We start from the raw sequence: 20,756 nt of genomic DNA on the forward strand, positions 1-20,756 counted from the left end.
TACCTGTTGGTAGAATTCTTTTGCTCAGAGACTGACAGAGAAACTGTAAAGCATTCCTCATGGAATGACTTGAATGTGCTTCTCATGGGACAAGTTAATATCTTAGCTGCTGCTTTGTCTTTTTTCCTTATTTTACCTCAAAATATTGTTTTAAATTTTGATTTTTAAATTGATTCATTTTCTCCCAATTCTTTGTGCTCTTATTACTGTAAATGACATTAAAAGACCTGATTTTAAAATAGAGGCTATGGGAAAATAGAATTGCATATCACTAAAAATGACACCACCCTCCTCTTCCCTTTGCTTTTCCCTTTTCCTCTGTCCATTTTAAGCCCCCACCCTATGTGGGCTTCTTTTTTTTTTTTTCCCCACTGTGACATCCAACTGGTTACTGGCAGGGTTTCAGGTTCGATTTTTCTGATAAATAAATAAACTTTTTATTTTATCTTAGACCAGTTTTTATTTATTTATTTTTATTTTATTTTAGAACAGTTTTTATTGAATTTTATTTTATTTCAGAACAGTTTTAGATTCATAACATTATTACAAAGCTAATACACATATGCCCTACACCCAGTTTCCTCTATAATTGACATCTCCATTAGGATAGTATAGTACATTTGTTACAATTAATGAACCAATATTGATATATTATTATGGAGGCTATGTAACAGCAATATGACTTAGCACTATCGATATTGATCTTGATCATTTGGCTTGAGGGGTTTGTTGGGTTGAAATCTTACTTTTATTTTTTCTGAAGACCATCAAAGGGGTTTCCTGAAAATTTTAATGACATATTAATTTGATTTTTCTTTTTTGGTGATGTGGTAAAGCTGCTATAAGTTTCTAAGTATTTAGGCAAAAATAATTTTGATGGTGGTAAAGAACATCTTATCTTTTTTTTATGTATGTGTTGTAGGTGGGAATGAGATCTCGAAACCAAGGTGGTGAAAGTGCATCTGATGGGCATATCTCCTGTCCCAAGCCCTCCATCATCGGCAATGCTGGTGAAAAAAGTCTCTCAGAAGATGCAAAAAAGAAGAAGAAATCAAATAGGAAGGAGGATGATGTCATGGCCTCAGGAACTGTCAAACGACACCTAAAAACATCTGGAGGAAGTGAACGAAAGACTAAGAAATCCCTGGAGTTATCCAAAGAAGACCTCATCCAACTACTCAGTATAATGGAAGGGGAGTTGCAGGTACAGCCAAACTTTCCCAACTATTATTGTGTCTTTGGTTTCTAAGCTATAAAATAAGAGAATGTAAAAATGTTCCCCTCTCTGAATAATGAACTTTATGGGGAAAGGAGAATGTTTCCCTTATTTCTAAATCCCTAGTGCCTGGCACAAGTTTGCACTAAATAAATATTTGTTGAATGAATGCTAAATGAAAAAGTGCTGATTCCAACTTCAAACTTCTCTAGAAGCAGAAAATTTCTTCATTATATGATTTTGGTAGTGACTTAATGCAGATCCTTTCGGTCAGTAGGTAATCAATTAGGTTATCTAATTTAGACATTGACTGTGACTGAAAAATGTAGAAATGCAGTGATTATTAAAATGGAGAGTTCAGGTCAATTGTTACTTTTGCTTTTTTCTAGAAGGTAGAGTGAAAGAGAGAAGGAGAGATAGAGGCAAATAAGGCTTTGTTGAAACCAGCCTTATTGCCCAGTCTTTTCTCTCTTTTTTTAACTTTCAGCCTCAATATTCTACAACATCATAGGAATTGAGATGCACACAAATAAGCAGAGCATTGCATTCATTATGAAGAACCTAATAGTTTCCTAAGCATTTTCACATCTACTATCTCGTATGATCACAATAAAAATGTGGGTATCATCTGTATTTTATAAATGAAGAATCTGAGGTCTAGAAGGATTGAAAGTTTGTCCAGATCTCATCTCAGGCTTCCTGATTCTTTGTCCTATGCTCTTTCCTCTGCCCACCCCCACCAATCTTATTTAGTTGCCATGAGCCAGGTCCCTCCTTCCCATTAAGTCTATGTTTCTAGGGACCCAGGAGGCAGGCAGGAAGTCAGGATTCTTCTGAGTTTCTGAGCCCTGAACAATTATATTTCTGGAAGTAGAGGAAAAATACTTTTTTTTTTTTTTTTTTTTGGAGAAGATGACTTAAAGAGTGGAGCTACTGTTTTCATTTTTGTTTTTATTAGTTTCTTAGCTTGCATGAGGCTTTGAAGGAATACTATTAGGTTGGTGCAAAAGTAATTACTTTAACAATTGCATGAAATAAAATCCTTGTTGGCTTATGGGTGCTGTTAGCTTTAGAGAGATAATTGGCAACCTACTCTAAACTAGGGTGGGTCACTCTGTTCCTGTTATCATCTGTGTGTGCATACAGATAAGGAAATCCCTGGGGTAAAGAACAACAAACAACATACAAAACTCAAGTTTAAACAAACAAACATGATTGAGCTTACCATTTACAGACTGAGAAAAATCACATTGGCATTTCACAGCAAAAGATAAAATTTTCTAGGGCAGCCACTGTTACTAAAAATAGCTTCACCACTCCCAGAAATGTGGTTAGTGTTTTTGTCTATTAACATTGGTTGTGTACAGAGGCAGAATTACTTTACCTTTTAAGCTGCCCCCAGCCGAAAGCTATTGACCTGAGTGAAAAAAACAATTTTTGCCTTAGAAACCTTCACAAAACAACATCATTAGCTCACATTTCTCCATCCATAAAAGCTCCTAGGAAGCCCATGGCTCTTGCAGACTCTAATTTCTGCATAATGCTGTTACATCATGGTGAACTCTGGAAAGTATTTAAGATTCATGTGGTTTTTATGTTCACAGTGGTGCTAGATAAGGTTTCAGATCTTAGATATGCAAAATATAAACTCACACTTCTGAAATATTAAAGAAATTAGTCAGACGGCTCCAAATAAATGTATTTTGCTTTCCGTTAATCTTTATAAATACAATATACCTACATTACACAATAGATATATTCTTGAGCAGCTATCAATAAGTAAAAAGTGCAAGACATCATTTATGTGGGAGGCAGTGAAGAGAAGGATAATGAAGGACCTGGTATTTTAAGGAATTCCCTGGTGAATTCATTTGCAAGGCAGACAATCTATTCCATATATATGTGCACACACACATATACAATTCCATATATATAAACATATGTCCTTGTAAATGCAGATTTAGCTATGTTAGATTTGTTTAAAATGAGAATGCTCCTATATTTAGAACTATAGATATATATTCTTGTAGTAGTAGACACTTGTCTTCTAGTAGCATTGTCATATGGGAGGTGTTGTAGCTAAGAGTGGGAGGGAGTTAACATTAGCAAATGTGAGTGGACTGGTAAAAATGTAGAAGTTATCAGCCATCATACTGAATGGGCAACAGCTGGAAGCATTCCCTTTGAAAACCGGCCAAGATAAGGATGCCCTCTCACCACTCCTATTCAAGATAGTATTGGAAGTTCTGGCCAGGGCAATCAGGCAAGAGAAAGAAATAAAGCGTATTCAAATAGGAAGAGAGGAAGTCAAATTATCTCTGTGTGCAGATAACATGATTGTATATTTAGAAAACTCCATCGTCTCAGCCCAAAAACTCCTTAAGCTGATAAGCAACTTCAGCAAAGTCTCAAGGTACAAAATCAATATGCAAAAATCACAAGCATTTTGATACACCAATAATAGACAAACAGAGTCAAATCACCGGCAAACTCCCATTCACAATTGCTACAAAGAGAATAAAATACCTAGAAATACAACTTACAAGGGATGTGAAGGACCTCTTCAAGGAGAACTACAAACCACTGCTCAAGGAAATAAGAGAGGACACAAACAAATGGAAAAACATTCCATGCTCATGGATAGGAAGAATCAATATCGTGAAAATGGCCATACTGCCCAAAGTAATTTATAGATTCAATGCTGTTCCCATCAAGCTACCACTGACTTTCTTCACAGAATTGGAAAAAACTACTTTAAATTCCATATGGAACCAAAAAAGAGCCCGCATAGCCAAGACAATCCTAACCAAAAAGAACAAAGCTGGAGGCATCATGCTACCTGACTTCAAACTATACTACAAGTCTACAGGAAACAAAACATCATGGTACTGGTACCAAAACAGATATATAGACCAGTGAAACAGAACAGAGGCCTCAGAAATAGCACCACACATCTACAACTATCTGATCTTTGACAAATCTGACAAAAACAAGCAATGGGGAAAGGATTTCCTATTTAATAAATGGTATTGGGAAAACAGGCTAGCCATATGCAGGAAACTGAAACTGGATTCCCTTCCTTACACCTTATACAAAAATTAACTTAAGATTGATTAAAGATTTAAACATAAGACCTAAAACCATAAAAGTCCTAGAAGAAAGCCTAGGCAATACCATTCAGGACATAGGCATGGGCAAAGACTTCATGACTAAAACACCAAAAGCAATGGCAACAAAAGCCAAAATTGACAAATGGGATCTAATTAAACTAAAGAGCTTCTGCACAGCAAAAGAAATGACCATCAGCATGAACAGGCAACCTACGGAATGGGAGAAAATTTTTGCAATCTATCCATCTGACAAAGGGCTAATATCCAGAATCTACAAGGAACTTAAACAAGTTTACAAGAAAAAAACAACCCCATCAAAAAGTGGGCAAAAGATATGAACAGACATTTTTCAAAAGAAGACATTTATGTGGCCAACAAACATATGATAAATAGCTCATCATCACTGGTCATTTGACAAATGCAAATCAAAACAACAATGAGATACCATCTCACGCTAGTTAGAATGGCAATCATTAAAATGCCAGGAAACAACAGATCCTGGAGAGGATGTGGAGAAATAGGAAAGCTCTTACACTGTTGGTGGGAGTGTAAATTAGCTCAACCAATGTAGAAGACAGTGTGGCGATTCCTCAGAGATCTAGAACCAGAAGTACCATTTGACCCAGCAATCCCATTACTGGGTATATACCCAAAGGATTATAAATCATTCTACTATAAAGACACATGCACACATATGTTTATTTCACCACTATTCACAATAGCAAAAAATGGAACCAACAAAATAGCAAACTTGGAACCAACCCAAATGCCATCAATGTTAGACTGGATAAAGAAAATGTGGCACATATACACCATGGAATACTATGCAGCCATAAAAAAGAATGAGTTCACGTCCTTTGCAGGAAACCATCATTCTCAGCAAACTAACACAGGAACAGAGAACCAAACACCACATGTTCTCACTCATAAGTGAGAGTTGAGCAATGAAAACATATGGGCACAGCAAGGGGAACATCACACACTGGGGCCTGTCAGAGGTTGCGGGGCAAGGGAGTGGATAGCATTAGGAGAAATACCTAATGTAGATGAAGGGTTGATGGGTGCAGGAAGCCACCATGGCACATGTATACCTATGTAACAAACCTGCATGTTCTGCAAATATATCCCAGAACTTAAAGTATAATAATAAAAAAAAAAAATCTCAAAAAAAATGTGGAAGTTATGTGCTAGGTTTGCCGGACTAGAGATAAGAAAAAAAAAATCTTTCTGAATGGCTGGTGCTGAGAGGAGAAGCAGGACTATGCCTTATGAGATAAGTTACTCTCAGCTTAGACCTATGTGTCACCTGGCTTGATATGTATGGAGCATTTAGTGAGTTGTCTCCCAGATCTCCAAAGACCACCTATTGCTCTCTCTTTATGGGGTGACTGTATATAAGTCAGATGCCCTTACTCTGGAGGTGGTGTTCTGAGGTTATAATTGCCTGATGGGTACTTCCTGCCTGCTACATAGACAAAATCAACTCACTGATACTGTGGTATTGCAGTAGAAAAATGGTTTAACACAAGGCTGGCCAAGTGGAAAGATTGGAGTTATTACTCAAGTCAGTCTCCCTGAGAACTCAGAGGCTAAGGTCTTATGGATAATTTGGTGGGCAAAGGGATAGGGAATAGGTGCTGCTGATTGGTTGGGGATGGTATTATAGGGGTGTGGAAAACAGTTCTTGTGAGCTGAGTCCATTTCCGGGTGGGGGCCATAGGACTGGTTGAGTCAGGAGTCATGGGTCCAGGTGGGGTCAGTCAGTTGCCAGAATGCAAAAATCTGAAAAACATCTCAAAACGCCAATCTTAAGTTCTACAATAGTGGTGTTATCTATAGGAGCAATTGGAGAAGTCACAAATCTTGTGATCTCTGGCCACATGGTTCCTGAGCAGTAAGGTATTATAGAAACTATGCCTACATTTTAGCAGAATTCAGGCCCCTCCCATAATCCTAACTTCATGGTTTTTCATTAGTTATAGGTCCCTGAGCAAGGAAGGGGTTAGTTTTAGGAGGGATTACTATCATCCTTGCTTCCAAGTTAAACTATAAACTAAATTCTTCCCATGGTTAGCTTGGCCTATACCCAGGAGTGAGTGAGGTCAGCCTGCGTGTGAGGCTAGAAGCAAGACAGAGTCAGCCATGCTGGAGTCCTCTCACTGTCATAATCTTTGCAAAGGAGGTTTCAAGGTTCTATAAAATATTAGAACTCTAAGGCGCCTTTAAAGTGTCTTATCTACCTCACCTCCTTTATATTACAAATATGAAACTCACATACGAGTTTTGTGACATGCCCGAGGTCGCACAGCAATGTAGAGTTCTAGATCCAAATTTCCTATCCTTCTGTTGAATGTCTTTCCCATTATATCACTTACATTCTATTGAGGTTCAAGGGAAGTTGGGCTCCAGGACCTTTCATTTATTCTTGGCCTCCAGACTTTCTTTAAAATAAACTCACAGGCTGAAGCTATTTTGTGAAAAGATGAAACTTTTTAGGTAAGAGAAATTTAAGGTTTTTTTTTTTTTTTTTTTTTTTTTTACACCAGGGAGACGAAATGGGATCTGAGCCTTAAAGTTTGGTACAATCTAGATGATGAGTAAAATGGCAGCAGGCAGGGATGCCACAGGGCCATGTGAGCTGGGTACTGCACAATTCTGGGGGGGCTTCATATTCACTACTCTAAAGATGGTGTCTTCTGGAGTTATGTAACAGTACAGGCTTTGGGTGATCACATCTCCAGGTAGAAAGAAATAGGGTGACACACAAAGAAAATAGCTTATAGTTTTGGGAGATAGGATAAGATCAAGTCTGCCCATACTAGGTATACCTTAAAAGTGACTTGGGGAAAAGGAGGAGATGGAAGTTCCTTCAGGCTTGTCATTGCCAATTTTCTCCTTTACAGACTCCTTTTTTGATCTCTCTCATTCTCTCCAACTCTATATCCAACATTTTGGACACTGTAGACAATTCTGTGTGTTTTCTGGTACACCAGTGCCCTGTCACTTTTGTTAACTGTTAAGTGATCTATGGAAAATTGTTGAGCCAATATTATAAACAACATGACCTTTATTGTATGCCTTGGCTTTTTGCAAAATATGCACATTTGCTGTTTTGTTTGCCAATCTAGGTATCCCATGAACTCCTGAAGTGCACTTTTAATGGATATGTATTAGAAATGCAGTTGCATCTACTAGAGATTTTGCATTTTAGAAAGTCTTGTCTAGAACCAGTAATGTGACCCTTGTCTTGAAGAGGGTCATTTTTCAGACTTTTCAAGCCACACCTCCGCAGATGCAGGCCTGTCATCTCAGCACAATGACTGGCCTGCATTGCCTGTGTGAAGTAGCTGGGATGGTTTCCGTTATTATACTTCTGTCAGTGACTGCTTCCAATACCAATTACTTTCTAATAAATTGGAACATTCTTATTCTGTAGGTGAAAAACCAGTTACATATTTCCCAGTTTAAACTGAAAGTAATAAAATAGTACCCCTGGCCCATCATTTGGGCACCATGATTAATTTCCCCTTGTGTTAGTCCCAAAATAGCACTTTTAAAAAGTGAGTAAACTTGGCTGTACTAAAAATGACAAAAGTTTGAAAGAAATGGTACTCATATCAAAAAGCCATAACATAGAAGATCTGGCAAAAGGATATTCGTGTAGAATGATTCAAGAACAAGGGACAAATTAATTCTTTTTCCTTGATGCAAAAAAATAGCCATTTTATATAATAAATTCCCTTGATATTTTTACTTGGCTACATTTTAGAAAAAAATGAACTAAATTTGGTTTCATTATTTTTCCTTTTGTTGTTATAGTTAGCTCCCTTCTGCCTGTGTATAAGGAGGCACAGAGTGAACTAGATTACACAGCTGGATAGCGCACCACCATTCCACTTGGCGTTGGTATTTTCCAGGCTAAGTCAGAGACAAAGTCATTGACACATTGAGAAATCTCTCTTCATTCTGAATGAGTGACAGAAAAGGTGTTGTATACTTCAAAAATAATTTATAAGGCCAGGCGCGGTGGCTCACGCCTGTAATCCCAGCACTTTGGGAGGCCAAGGTGGGCAGATCACGAGGTCAGGAGAGTGAGACCATCCTGGCTAACACGGTGAAACCCCATCTCTACTAAAAATACAAAAAAATTAGCCGGGCGTGGTGGCAGGTTCCTGTAGTCCCAGCTACTTGGGAGGCTGAGGCAGGAGAATGGCATGAACCTGGGAGGCGGAGCTTGCAGTGAGCCGAGATAGTGCCACTGCCCTCCAGCCTGGGCAACAGAGCGAGACTCTGTCTCAAAAAAAAAAAAAAAAAAAAATTTATAAAATAGATAATTTGTCTGTGGATTGTTAGAAGTTTCATCTATTCCGTAACTTCTTAACTCATAAACACATTCTTTTGGGGTTCCCAGCCATTTTTAAAAATATTGTTTATTAGTTTCTCTTTTCCTCTTCATCACCTACTATAGGTGAGCCTCCTATATGTGCTTCTTTCTTACCAAGAAGAGTTCATTCATTCTTTGGGCTTTAATTAATAAATAATTAATTTTCAAAATGGATTGATCTTACAATATTTAAGAAACATTGCTGAGGCCAGGTGCGGTGGCTCACACCTGTAATCCCAACACTTTTGGAGGCCGAGGCGGGTGGATCACAAAGTCAGGAGTTTGAGACCAGCCTGACCAACATGGTGAAACCCTGTCTCTACTAAAAAGACAAAAATTAGCTGGGTTTGGTGGTGTGTGCCTGTAATCCCAGCTACTCAGGAGGCTGAGGCAGGACAATCGCTTCAACCTGGGAGGCGGAGGTTGCAGTGAGCCGAGGTTGCACCACTACACTCCCGCCTGGGTGACAGAACAAGACTTCGTCTAAAAAAAAAAACAAAAAAAGAAACATTGCTATTCAAGAGATTTGAGGAATGTAAAGACACATAATCATAATACTTGTATTTGATGGGCTCCTACTATGTGTCAAGTATGGTTTTAGGCACTAGATATTACAAGAATCATAAAGAAAGAGTTCATGACTTGGTAGAATAGATGAATAGATGAGAATATACAGGAATGAGTATTGTATTGGGTAATTGCAATATAAATTACAGGAGTACAAAGGAGGGAAAGATTATGAAAATATGGGAGCTTCACTAAAAATTTGGACTTTGAAGAACTGGTGGGTTTTGGGCAGATAGAGATGAGCATAGGGGCCAACATGAGCAGAATCAAACAGTGGGTGAGAAAGTCTGGGCCATGTTCATCCGTGAATAGTCTGGCTTTACTGAAGTAGTATTTTGTGGAGGTAAAACGACACCTCCATTTACAGACTACAAATAAGAGGTCCTCCTTTCCCACAAAATAGTCAGAAGGTGTCAGGATTCCAGGGGAGTAGAGTGATGCAGAAGTCAGGGGAATAAAGATGAAAGAGTATCAAGAAGAGAGATTCAGTTAGTCAAATCAGCAGAAAGGCCCCGTCAGACAGGACTAAAGGGCATTCTTTGGGTTTGTTAATTTTAATTTCATTGGGAACATTTGTCAGAGCAGTTTTAGTGAGGTTAAGCCCATTTTCAGTGGGTTGAGAAGTTGTTAGATATGAGTTCTAATTTCTTTTCAGAGAATCAATATGTCAATATGTTCAATTCTTTGCCTTCTTTTTTTAAACTTAACTTCCTCGTAAAGCAATCTTTTTCGATTATCTGCTCCACCCTGACTCATTCCAATTACCTGCTCCACCCTGACTCATTCCGATTGTCTGCTCTGTTATAACAATTTTCCCCACCAAACCACAAACCACTCACCCCCGTCAGTCCTTTAAATTAGCCGATCAGAATTAGTTCAGCCTGTGCGGTCTAACCCTAGCCAATAGGGGAACGACACAGCAGCAAGGGCCACGTGTGTCAGGGATAAGAACCCCTTCCCCTCCCTTGTCCACGTGTGCATTCACCATTGCTCTATCTGTAAGGGCGCACCCTTTTATAGAAGTAACTTGCCTTGCTGAGAATTAAAAAGAAAATTTTATATTCGAGTGCTATTTCTTTTGCGGCACGGAAACTTTATTTATAACAAAGTGAAGGGAAGTTAAGTAAATAATTTAGAAAAACTTTCTTACTTTTTTTTTCTTTTTTAGTAATAATTAGATTTTCTGGATTTTTTGTTTGTTTGTTGTTGTTGTTGTTGTTTTACATAGCCAGAGAAGCCAATTTTCCCCCTTCTTTAGCTTAGTGGAAATTAATTGTGTGGTACAGAGTAAGCCTTCAGGCCTACATTTGTTGGCTTCCTGATTTGAAATTACATGTTGCTTTTCTCTACTTTGAAGCTTTAAGTGAAACATGGGATTATTAAAAAGTAAAAGACCAAAACAGTGTGACTTGAATGCCAAGTCCTATGGGGAAATATGATAGAATCAAAAAGGTTTGGTAGTTGACTTTATTAGTGTTGACTCTGGGCCTCTGTTTACTCCCCATGTGTTCTAATGGGGACGTTTCCTACCTTCTGGGGTTGTTGTCGTTACTAAGCTTAGCCAATATAGATGTTATTTGGAAAAGTTTGAATGAGAAAGGCATAGAAAGAAGACAGTAGCTAGAGGGAAACTCAGGTCAACTGAGGGAAAGACACTTTACTGTGTTTACAGATTAAGAGGTTGCAGGACAAGAAAAAAGCAGAGTCAAGGATGTAGAAAAGAGAAAGAATTTTTGATGACAGCATCTTGGAGGATATAGGAAGTGGTGAATCAAAAGTATGATTTTGGGTTGAACTTGGTTTTGGTGGTTGAAAAGGAAGGAGGCCCTTCCTCTGTGATGGAAGGAGGAAAGATGAGTGGGGCTAACATTTGCAGCTGAGGGGCGGGCAGTTGAGATAGATCCCCCTAAAGCCTCAGCTTTCTCATCAAGGAACAAAGTTATGGTCTGCTGAAAGTGAGTGGCGGTCCTGAGGATGATTATGTACATGCTGAATTGTTGCAGAGGGGAATGCTAAAGAAAGGTGATTATGTACAAATACAAGCACTAATGGGTGAAATTTAGGATTCAGCAGGGAGAGACCATGCATTTGCAGTGGCAGCAGTCTGTTTAGAAGCCTGCGTGTAAAGGGGGAGACATATTTTATAGCACTGGATCTAGGGTTGCAGTTTCCAAGTGGGTGCAGTGAAAGGACAGTGGTATAAGAAAGTAGAATGTGTTGGTGAGACGGTGCCCAGCAGGAAGAGATCTTGGGAGAAGTGAGCAGGCCAATGGCAGGACAGGCAAGAGAGGGCTGGAAAAACTGGAATTTGAGCTATTTGCATTTAGAGTTTCTGGTATGGCAGTGTTGTTTTGTTTTGTTTTGTTTTTAGGGACAATCTTGCTATATTGCTCAGGCCATGGGCAGTGGCAGTGGCACAATCAGCTCACTGCAGCCTTCAACTCCTGGGCTCAAGTGATCCCCCCACCTCAGCCTCTCAAGTGCCTAGGACTATAGATGCATGCTATGTGGCACAGCTTTAACTAATGCAGGGTCTTGGGTGTGGTCCTGGGAATGGAAGTGAAAGCAATTGGAATTAATGAGGTCAAGAAATGGTGAAGCTAGGACATTGGCTAAATCTCCCATTAAAAGTTGAAATCTCCTAGGATTATGGCAGGATTTGGAGTGGAGTGCAAGTCTGTGTCATCTAACAAATATGAGCGTTGGGGACTAGAAGGTCAGTAGATAACTGGATAACTGCTGCCAAACTACTTTTTCTGAAGTGTTTCTCTGATCATTTTATCTGTTGCTTAGGAATTTAGAAGAGGTCCCTACACCTTATCAGATAGAAGTCTAAATTGCTTAAACTGGTCAGAAAAATCTCCCTCTTAGCTATGAAATCTCATCTTTAGAGCTACTTAACGTGACCATTCCTATCTAATCAGGCAGTCTCTACATTTTTTCCCCATACTCACATACAATCTTAAAATACTTGCAAGACATAAATTGGGGCTCTCAAGGAAATTCAGAATATGTGTTTATTTTTGTCCTATCCCATACTTTCCTCCTGTACCAGTCAATATTTCTTTTTCTTTTTCTATTTTTTTTTTTTTGTGGGACAGAGTCTTGCTTTGTGCCCAGGAGCACAGTGACATGCACAGCTCACTGCAGCCTCAATCTCCTGAACTCAAGGGATCCTCTTGCCTCAGCCCCTTATGTAGCTGGGAATGTAGGCATGCACCACCACACTTGGCTAATTTTTTTGAATTTTTGTGGAGATGGGGTCTCACTATGTTGCCCAGGCTGGTCTTGAACTCCTGAGTTCAAATAATCCTCCCATCTCAGCCTCCCAAAGTGCTAGGGTTATAGGCATGAACAACTACACTTGGCCCTATTCAATATTTCTTTAGGGGCCACTGAAGGCTTACCTCCTCTGTGAAGCATTTCCTAATGACTTGCTCCCCAATGCTTATCTTTCTCCTGCCATGAAATCCTACATTGATCCTTCATGAAGTGAACCATAGCACTTCATACACCCACATTCCCTGAGTATTTTATGTACTTACACCTTGTTGCCCAAAAAAACTTCCTGAGAGAAGCTGTGTCTTCTGCATCTTTCACGTGCCTCATTATATCTAGAAAAGGGTTAGGCATATCATTGTTAGTTTATTAGTAACTGGTGATTAATCTTGAAATGTTCTAATATTTATACACCCTATGAGACAGTCATAAGATTAATATTTTTAACATCTGCAAAGCACTGAATTATATAGGAAAAGTATAAGTATCATAATATATAATGTTATTGAATTAACAGTAATGGTCATAAATATTTACAATGATATTCCTACTGCAATACTATGATTCTACTTTTCTGTCGTTTTTAACAAGAGATGTCATAACTCCACTGGGAATGGTTATAATCAGTTCAGATGGAATTACTTGTGCAACCAAGAACAATAGGCTTATCCTTCAGGGGTACCATTTATCACCTTTTTCTTTAAAGATGGCTTTTCTTTTTCTAAATGAGTTCCATTTGTCACATGGGAAGGCCTCCAGTAGAGTCCCTGTGCTTCTGAAGAATGAGGCTTTTAGTTACTCTCTATGGCTTTTTAAATTGATGACTCACCTGCACTTAATATGCTCCGTCTTTAGAATCTCAGGCTGAGGTCACCCTGAGCGAGGCTGCCCAGTGAAACCTCACACCATCAAAATGGTCAGCGTGCTGAGAATGGCATGTCTTTGCTAAGTTTAGGAGACAACAGAGAGACAGGTTGCTTTCTGATTAAAATCAGGACCAGATCTGATTCTTTGTTGAATACAATGCTTCAGAATCTCATGTGTCCAGTAGTATTGTTCGTATTTTGGCAAAGAGCTTTGTTGTCTGATTTTCATTGTTTCAGGCAGAATACTTTTAGGACTCCTAATAGAATCAGAAAGTTGGCTTTCCTGCAGTGAGAATAATGTCCTCATTGGTGTTGTAGGGGAGAACTTTAGTTTTATTGAGAAATGTAAAAAAAGACATATTAATAAAGAAAATATCTCATAAATCCTTTTATTATTTTACAGGAATCTGGTCATGGGAAAATACCCCATAAGGGTAATATGTGAAAGATGGAGATTTCCCCCTAAATGGCTGCAGCCTACATTTTCCTCAGTGAAAATGGTCTCCATTTAGTAAACTAAATTATATATAAATATTACAACTTACCTGTACAAATATTTCCCAATTATTTGGGGATGTGCTCTTTTTACCTGGAGCATTTTCAATTAAAATTAGTTTGTACAGATAACTGGTATGAGAAATGTATGTTAAGTGGAGTAGGACTTGGAGCATGATGAATTTGTGATTCCAGAAGACACTGCCAGATTTGAAGCTTGGGAGAGATAAGGTCTAGACCTGTGCTGTACGATAGAACTTTATTTGAAGAAGGAAATGTTCTATATATGCCTTGTCCTATAGGGTAGCCATTAGACACATGTGGTTTGCAAACTCTTGAAATGTAGCTAATAAGGCTAAGGAACTAAATTTTAAATTTTATTTAATGTTAATTAAATTTAAGTCGCCACTTGTGGCTAGTGGCTACTGTATTGACCAGAGTGGATATAGAAAAACAAACAAGGTACTAATCTGAAGAGACCATGTTTGAAGCAAAGGGATAAGAGAATAGAAGGAAAAATTAACACCAAGGAGATTATCTTAGAAAATATCTATGGCTAAGAGTGGTAAGAGAGAAAAGAACTGGCCAAAGAAGAAAACAAGACATGATTAAAGAGAAAGGAAGGCGATCAGAATGAAGATGTGTCATGGATGCAAGGGAGGGAGAGAATTTCAGGAAGACATAGTTCTCAATGCTGCTGCAAAGCTGGAGAATGAAAACTGACAACAGGCTATTTATTGAGCCGGCATTTAGAAGGTGTGTTTTCCAAGGAATGGTGAGGGTTGATACCGGACTACTGGTGTCTAGAAGTGCTTGGGTAAACTTCACTTTTGACAAGTTTGTGGATAGATGGCAGGGCTATATCTAAGGAAATAGGAGTGGGGAAAGGCTTTTTGTTTTGTTCTGATTTTTTTTTGAAAAAGGACACTTAAACGCTTTATAGATGTTAAGTACAAACTTCTTTCATAATTTCCAGTCCTATCCTTGCTCTCTTTGTCTTCCACAGATGCTTTGATGTAGAAGTATTTTACCTATAAGATTGAGATCTTCTCAACTTCTTTCCACAACAAAAATTCTCTGTTCATTGCCTCACCTTTCTTTACTTCCCCTTTCACTAAAAGTAAAGTGTCTCTTTTTGTCAAAGCTACTTCTGTTGACTTGATCCTACTGCCTTCCCATACTAACATATCTCCTACCCTTCCCTCCCCCATCCCTGAATCTCCCATGGCCTTTAGCACCAGACTGTTGGGGGGCCTGGAAACTTTCCAAATTAAGGGAGCTAGATTGATTAAAGCTCCTGCAGTTCTTTAGGCATGGAATTATTATCAGAAAGGTCCCCACCCTCTAGGGAATATGGACATGAAATATTTGGGTCACCTTTTTCTAACCTTCTTCTGACTATATACATGCTCTTCTTTCCTCCCTCCATTCTATTCAGGTACCTATAGCCTCACTTAGGTAAATTCATCTCCATCTTTTTCTACATTGACTATTTTTAACAAGACTTGTACTTGTCCATGTTTGTCTTTTAAATAACTATTTTAAATTAACAACTTCTTGAGAATAGACAGCGTCTATAAAGCACTTCGATAGGTGCTTTTTGAAAATTACTTTGTAGTTGCAACTGGCAAATATAAACTGGCTTTTTTTTTTTTTTAAATAAAGGGCATATTTCCAGTTCAATTTTTTTCTAAAGTATTGCATGTTAAATGCAAAGGGCTGGCTTTGGCGGAACCTTCAGCATAGCGACCAAGAGTGAGGCTCTTCCAAGGAAACAGGAAATAGGTCACGATGAACACTCTGGATTTGTTTTCTACCTGTCACAGTGCCTAACACCTACATCACTTTACCTATTTTTTCCACAGATGTGCCAGTGTTAGTGGCAGAGCTGTCTCTCAGCCAGGAACCAGATTTGTTCCTGCTCTGAGAACACTGTCATCTTAATGTCCTGATTGCTGGGTGAAATGGTAGGATGCCTGGAATTTCCTTTAAAAGGCTGCAACTCCTCCTTTTCAAAAAAAGCATATGAAGAGATAGATGGTGCATTATACTCTTCAGGTTACTTTGATGTATGTTTAAAACTTTTTCTTTTTCTTTCTTTTTTTTTTTTTTTGAGACGAAGTCTTTCTCTGTCCCCCAGGCTGGAGTGCAGTGGCACTATCTCGGCTCACTGCAAGCTCCGCCTCCCGGGTTCACGCCATTCTCCTGCCTCAGCCTCCCGAGTAGCTGGGACTACAGGCGCCCGCCACCACGCCTGGCTAATTTTTTATATTTTTAGTAGAGACGGGGTTTCACCGTGTTAGCTAGGATGGTCTCGATCTCCTGACCTCGTGATCCGCCCGCCTCGGCCTCCCAAAGTGCTGGGATTACAGGCTTGAGCCACCGCGCCCGGCCGTAAAACTTTTTCATAATACAAAGATTAAAAACAAATAACATATGAAATGACAAAAGAAAAATAATGTCTGTGTTGCCCATGTGACCTTCTTGTGCTGCCTAATATATGCCAGGATTTTCATTATTTTATTTAATAATCACAGTAACCCTAAAAGGTTAGATGAGGTCTGAACAGAAGCCCAGAGGGTTTAAGTAAACTCCATTAAGAGCACCTCCTTGTAAGGTGTACCATGCTCTTCTGACCCCAAACCCAGTGACCTTTTGTTTCAGCATGAATCTCCAAAATCTGTGGCATCACATTGTTTTCACATTTTGTTTTTAAATAATTCCACTTTGTGCTAAAGACCGAAAGCTAATTATTTTAAATCACAAAAAACCAACAAATGTATATTAATGGCCTATTGTATGGCAGTAAAATAATGTGCTGCTATTGTCTTAGCAGTCCAAGTTGAGGAGCAAACCCACAGGAAAAGAGAATCCGATTCCACAGATAAGAAAAGGAAACATCAATTGTTTGCCAACAGGATTTATTTTTTCCATGCAAAACAGCAATTTTAAAATTCACAGAAACTTGGAATATCTTTTCTGGTCTCTAAGTCACAACTTGAACTGATGTTTGGTTTCCCTTCAAAGGTCTGCTTTATCTCCTGAAGTGCATCTTGCTTTTCTTCATGCTTCTCAGTGGGAGTTTAACAACCTGAACAATAGAAATCAATTGTAATAAAGTCAATGGTGACACGGGCCAATGCCATTGTCAAACTGGTGATTGAAAAACATTGAAAAATAAAGTAAAATTCTATACTTTGAGGAGCCATTTTCATAGTTTGTTACTAGAGAAGTTTCTCTGAACATGGAGTGTACCAGAAAGCATGAGGAGGAAGTGCAGTGCTCTCGCCTTAGCTGTGAAATCGGTTGCTTCATTGCAACCACCATTTTTCATTGATGGCCCATCTTCTCTTCCTTTGGGAGAATAAGAAGGGGAAGATGCAGTCTGAGTGGTTAAAAAAAGGATAAATTTCACTTTAAGTTAGGTGCATTTTGCTGGCTTACACTATTTATGTAAAACTTTTTAAAAGATAGTTATTAAATGTTTTTAAGAATAAAATGTAGACCAGTATGTCTAGACCATAGTGAATTTAAATTTTAATTGACCAAAATTAGTGAAATGTCACTGTACCACATCACTTACAACTTTTAGCACCTTGACATTGTTTACAAGTGCCTAGTGCAAACTTTAGCCTCTTTTTTATTCTCTTCTCTCTTCTGAACAGTTTCAGGCACACTCTTGAAAGTCACTGGGCTAATACTTATAGATACAGACGGCCCCTTCTTAGGTTCTTCCTTCTTCATGACCTTCCCTCCTTTCGGCCTCAGTGATCCTCGGGAGACCTCTACTAGTGTAGCGGTGGTGGAGGGTTTGTTCTGAAGCTCATGTGACCTGCAGTATCTTTAGGTTTGCAGGTGAGGTTACAAATGCAGACAAGGTAGTGGAATATGTTTCTTTGCAAAACTGACTGGCCCAGCTGGGATTTAAAACGATCTCATAATTACTATGTCAACCTGTCATAGACCAGCTTCAAAACAATCAAGGGCTCAAAGTGACTCATATCGTATGGCTGTCAACAGAGAAATACTTTTTCCAAACTCTGTATTTAAGAGAGAAAGCAGGGTACTGATGAAAATTGTTGGAATTCTTTCACTGTGATAGTGCATAATCAGAAGAGGACATCACTTTGATGAAATAAGAACACTGTACCTTGAATCTTTTCAGTTAACATGTAATCCTATCTATGGATATAGTCTTGTGCTTCAACAATGTATATATTTGTATTGGCAGGAAAGGAAGTCTATGGACCTTTCTAAACAGCAGCCATTAATCTCTAGAATACTTACTGTGATGTTAAACGTTTCTTCATCAAGAGCCTGAAAATAAACATGAAACAATGTGCACAAATTTTAGCAGCCTCTGGGCTGTCCCTTTGCCCTTCAAAAAATAGAAATAATGAAAGTACATTTGCAAGTCTATGGTTCTATGAGGATCAGCTCATTTATGAGGAAAATCAGCTATAAACCAAGATTTTGCATGTTCCTTAGCAGATGAAGGAAACCATCTCACAGGCTCAAAACACATATTTGCACCAGTGAAAGTGAGTGATCCTTGAAGAGTGGAAGGAAAGGGATCTTAACATTACTGTTTTTGAATTTTAAATGGGTCTGCCCTGAGATGGGATGTTATAATTCCTGCCAACTTGGAATTATATATGTGTGTGTGTGTGTGTGTGTGTGTGTGTGTGTGTGTCTTATGTGTGTATATGTTATGTAAAAAAATCTGTATCTATATTTACATATATATTTAATTAGCAAACTTTTTTAACCTGAAAACAATGTGTAAGATGAGTTGTGTTCTGAAGTAATCAAACTGTGCATGCCTTTTTGTTCTTTAATGGAATGTGAATTCCTGGCTTTGAGTTTAGAAAGGATAAGCATGTAAGTGCTGATAAGATCAATGTCGCATACAGAGTGTGTGCCATGTATGTAATCTTTGCAATATGTAACATGACTTTTTTTTTAGAATTTTTTATATTTATTAAATAGGTACTTTATGTTGGGTACTGAATAAGCCTTTTATTTATTTTTTATTTTTTTATTTTTTATCAAACTACTTTTTTTAAATTATACTTTAAGTTTTAGGGTACATGTGCACAACGTGCAGGTTAGTTACATATGTATACATGTGCCATGTTGGTGTGCTGCACCCATCAACTCGTCATTTAACATTAGGTATATCTCCTAATGCTATCCCACCCCACAACAGGCCCCGGTGTGTGATGTTCCCCTTCCTGTGTCCATGTGTTCTCATTGTTCAGTTCCCACCTATGAGTGAAAACATAACATGACTTATTTATAGATGGTTTGGCATAACGTGTCAGCCTGAAGTGCCCAGTATACTGACTACAAAATACCTGAGCAAAGACCTTCTTTGAAAAGAATCTTACAAATCCTGACTGGGAGACACTTATAGGGTCACCAAAGAGTTGAGCATGGGAAGCTTTGAACACTGCACTTTCTCTCTCCGGAACTAATTGTTAAGAGACATAGGCTTCCCTTTGTAGCCTGTGAGACAGGACACAGGTGGTTGTTAAGATCCCATTCCCTCTTGGCTCTCACTGCCTCATTGCAATTATCTTCACAGATACCACACTGTTGTCTACCTATAGCAGAGAGGAGATCAACAGGCTGGCCGTTCTTATTTATTATCTACCATCACGTGATAGTGGATTCAACTAACCAGGGTATAATTGACAGGCAATTACGGAATGCCAGGCAATGGAGAGAATGTAAAAGAGTAAGCCACAGAGTCCCTGACCTCACATAGCTGGAGAGACATGATCTCCACTGCCACTGCTTTACTTCAGGCATCCTCACCACCGCTCACATGGTTTATTGCAACAGACTCTTAACTGGTATGCCCTTCCTGCAGTCTTGTCCCCCTTTGGCTAATTCCCCAGATCACAGCAAGAGTTAGCTTTTTAAAATACAAAATTGATCAAGTCTGTCTTCTGCTTGGGCTTTCATGGCTGACCCCTGCTTACCACTGCGCACCACTTCAGCCTTATCTTTCACTACATCTCCTCAATTTATGGTCCTGTCATACTGACCTGTCTGCAGTCCCCTGAATATTTCCCCTCTTAAATAATGTTGGGAGCCTCTTCTTATTGGAGAGTATTCTTTTTCATTATGTGTTATGCAAATGATTTTAAAGAAAAGGCACTAAGATTGTATGTGTTCCAGGTTGGCTGATGCGTATAGTGCATTTATTCTCTTCATTGATTTTTGTCCTACTTTATTTTTTTATGTTGTTTCCACATCCAAGTCAAGGTCATTAGGTAGAGAAAGCAACTCTCCATACAAACACCTACTGTTAAGCTAGTGCTTGAAAGCTTATTCCATTATTTGTCATAAAATATCTTGCTTGCATATTTCATCAAGGACTCAGGGGGAGAACTTCCGTTCTCTCCAGGTGTTCAGAAACTTTTATTTTTTGATAAAGTGTCACTACAATATCTTTTCCAAGGTAGAGTCTTACTGTAATCACATCACATGCTCAGGAATCATGTTGTAATTATAAAACAAGACAAGTGTATGGATGGAACGATGCTCTAATTCAGTAGTAAACTTGTGTTCAAAAATTAGGCAAAACACCAAAATAGAATTCTAAGGGTAAAGTTTATGTATTTAAAAATTTTTGGCCTGGTGTGGTGGCTCACACCTATAATGCCAGCACTTTGGGAAGTCGAGGAGGATGGATCACTTGAGGTCAGGAGTTTGAGACCAGCCTGGCCGCATGGTGAAACTCTGTCTCTACTAAAAATACAAAATTAGCCGGGCATGGTGGCGGGTGCCTGTAATCCCAGTTACTCAGGAGGCTGAGGCAGGAGAATGGC

At 38.7% G+C, this 20,756-nt stretch overlaps 1 protein-coding gene, 1 long non-coding RNA gene and 1 other non-coding gene across 17 annotated transcripts in view; 2 read left to right on the forward strand and 1 right to left on the reverse strand.

The window, feature by feature from the left end:
* FILIP1 (filamin A interacting protein 1) overlaps window positions 1-20,756 on the forward strand; it is a 259,847-nt gene that overhangs the window by 139,174 nt on the left and 99,917 nt on the right. For 3 of the 4 annotated variants that reach the window (XM_058435100.1, XM_058435095.1, XM_032152977.2), the window contains one exon: window positions 923-1,204. In XM_058435100.1, coding sequence (XP_058291083.1) covers window positions 923-1,204 — 282 coding nt within the window. Of the gene's footprint in view, window positions 1-922; window positions 1,205-20,756 lie in introns of those variants that run through there. The other variant, XM_058435109.1, reaches the window with a different exon arrangement.
* The window catches only part of LOC131382675 (uncharacterized), an 81,068-nt gene that overhangs the window by 47,817 nt on the left and 12,495 nt on the right, over window positions 1-20,756 (reverse strand). For 6 of the 12 annotated variants that reach the window (XR_009212252.1, XR_009212253.1, XR_009212244.1 and 3 more), the window contains 2 exons: window positions 12,823-12,891; window positions 2,601-2,633 (listed from right to left, as the gene is read on the reverse strand). This is a non-coding gene — a long non-coding RNA (uncharacterized LOC131382675). Of the gene's footprint in view, window positions 1-2,600; window positions 2,634-12,822; window positions 12,892-16,821; window positions 17,009-17,172; window positions 17,303-20,756 lie in introns of those variants that run through there. The other 6 variants (XR_009212248.1, XR_009212249.1, XR_009212254.1 and 3 more) reach the window with 2 other exon arrangements.
* LOC116478004 (small nucleolar RNA U3) lies at window positions 17,104-17,311 on the forward strand. The gene has a single exon (XR_004250704.1). It is a non-coding gene; the product is annotated as a small nucleolar RNA U3 (small nucleolar RNA).

This window comes from Hylobates moloch, unplaced genomic scaffold (genome assembly GCF_009828535.3).
Source record: "Hylobates moloch isolate HMO894 unplaced genomic scaffold, HMol_V3 SCAFFOLD_2, whole genome shotgun sequence".
Taxonomy (NCBI): domain Eukaryota; kingdom Metazoa; phylum Chordata; class Mammalia; order Primates; family Hylobatidae; genus Hylobates; species Hylobates moloch.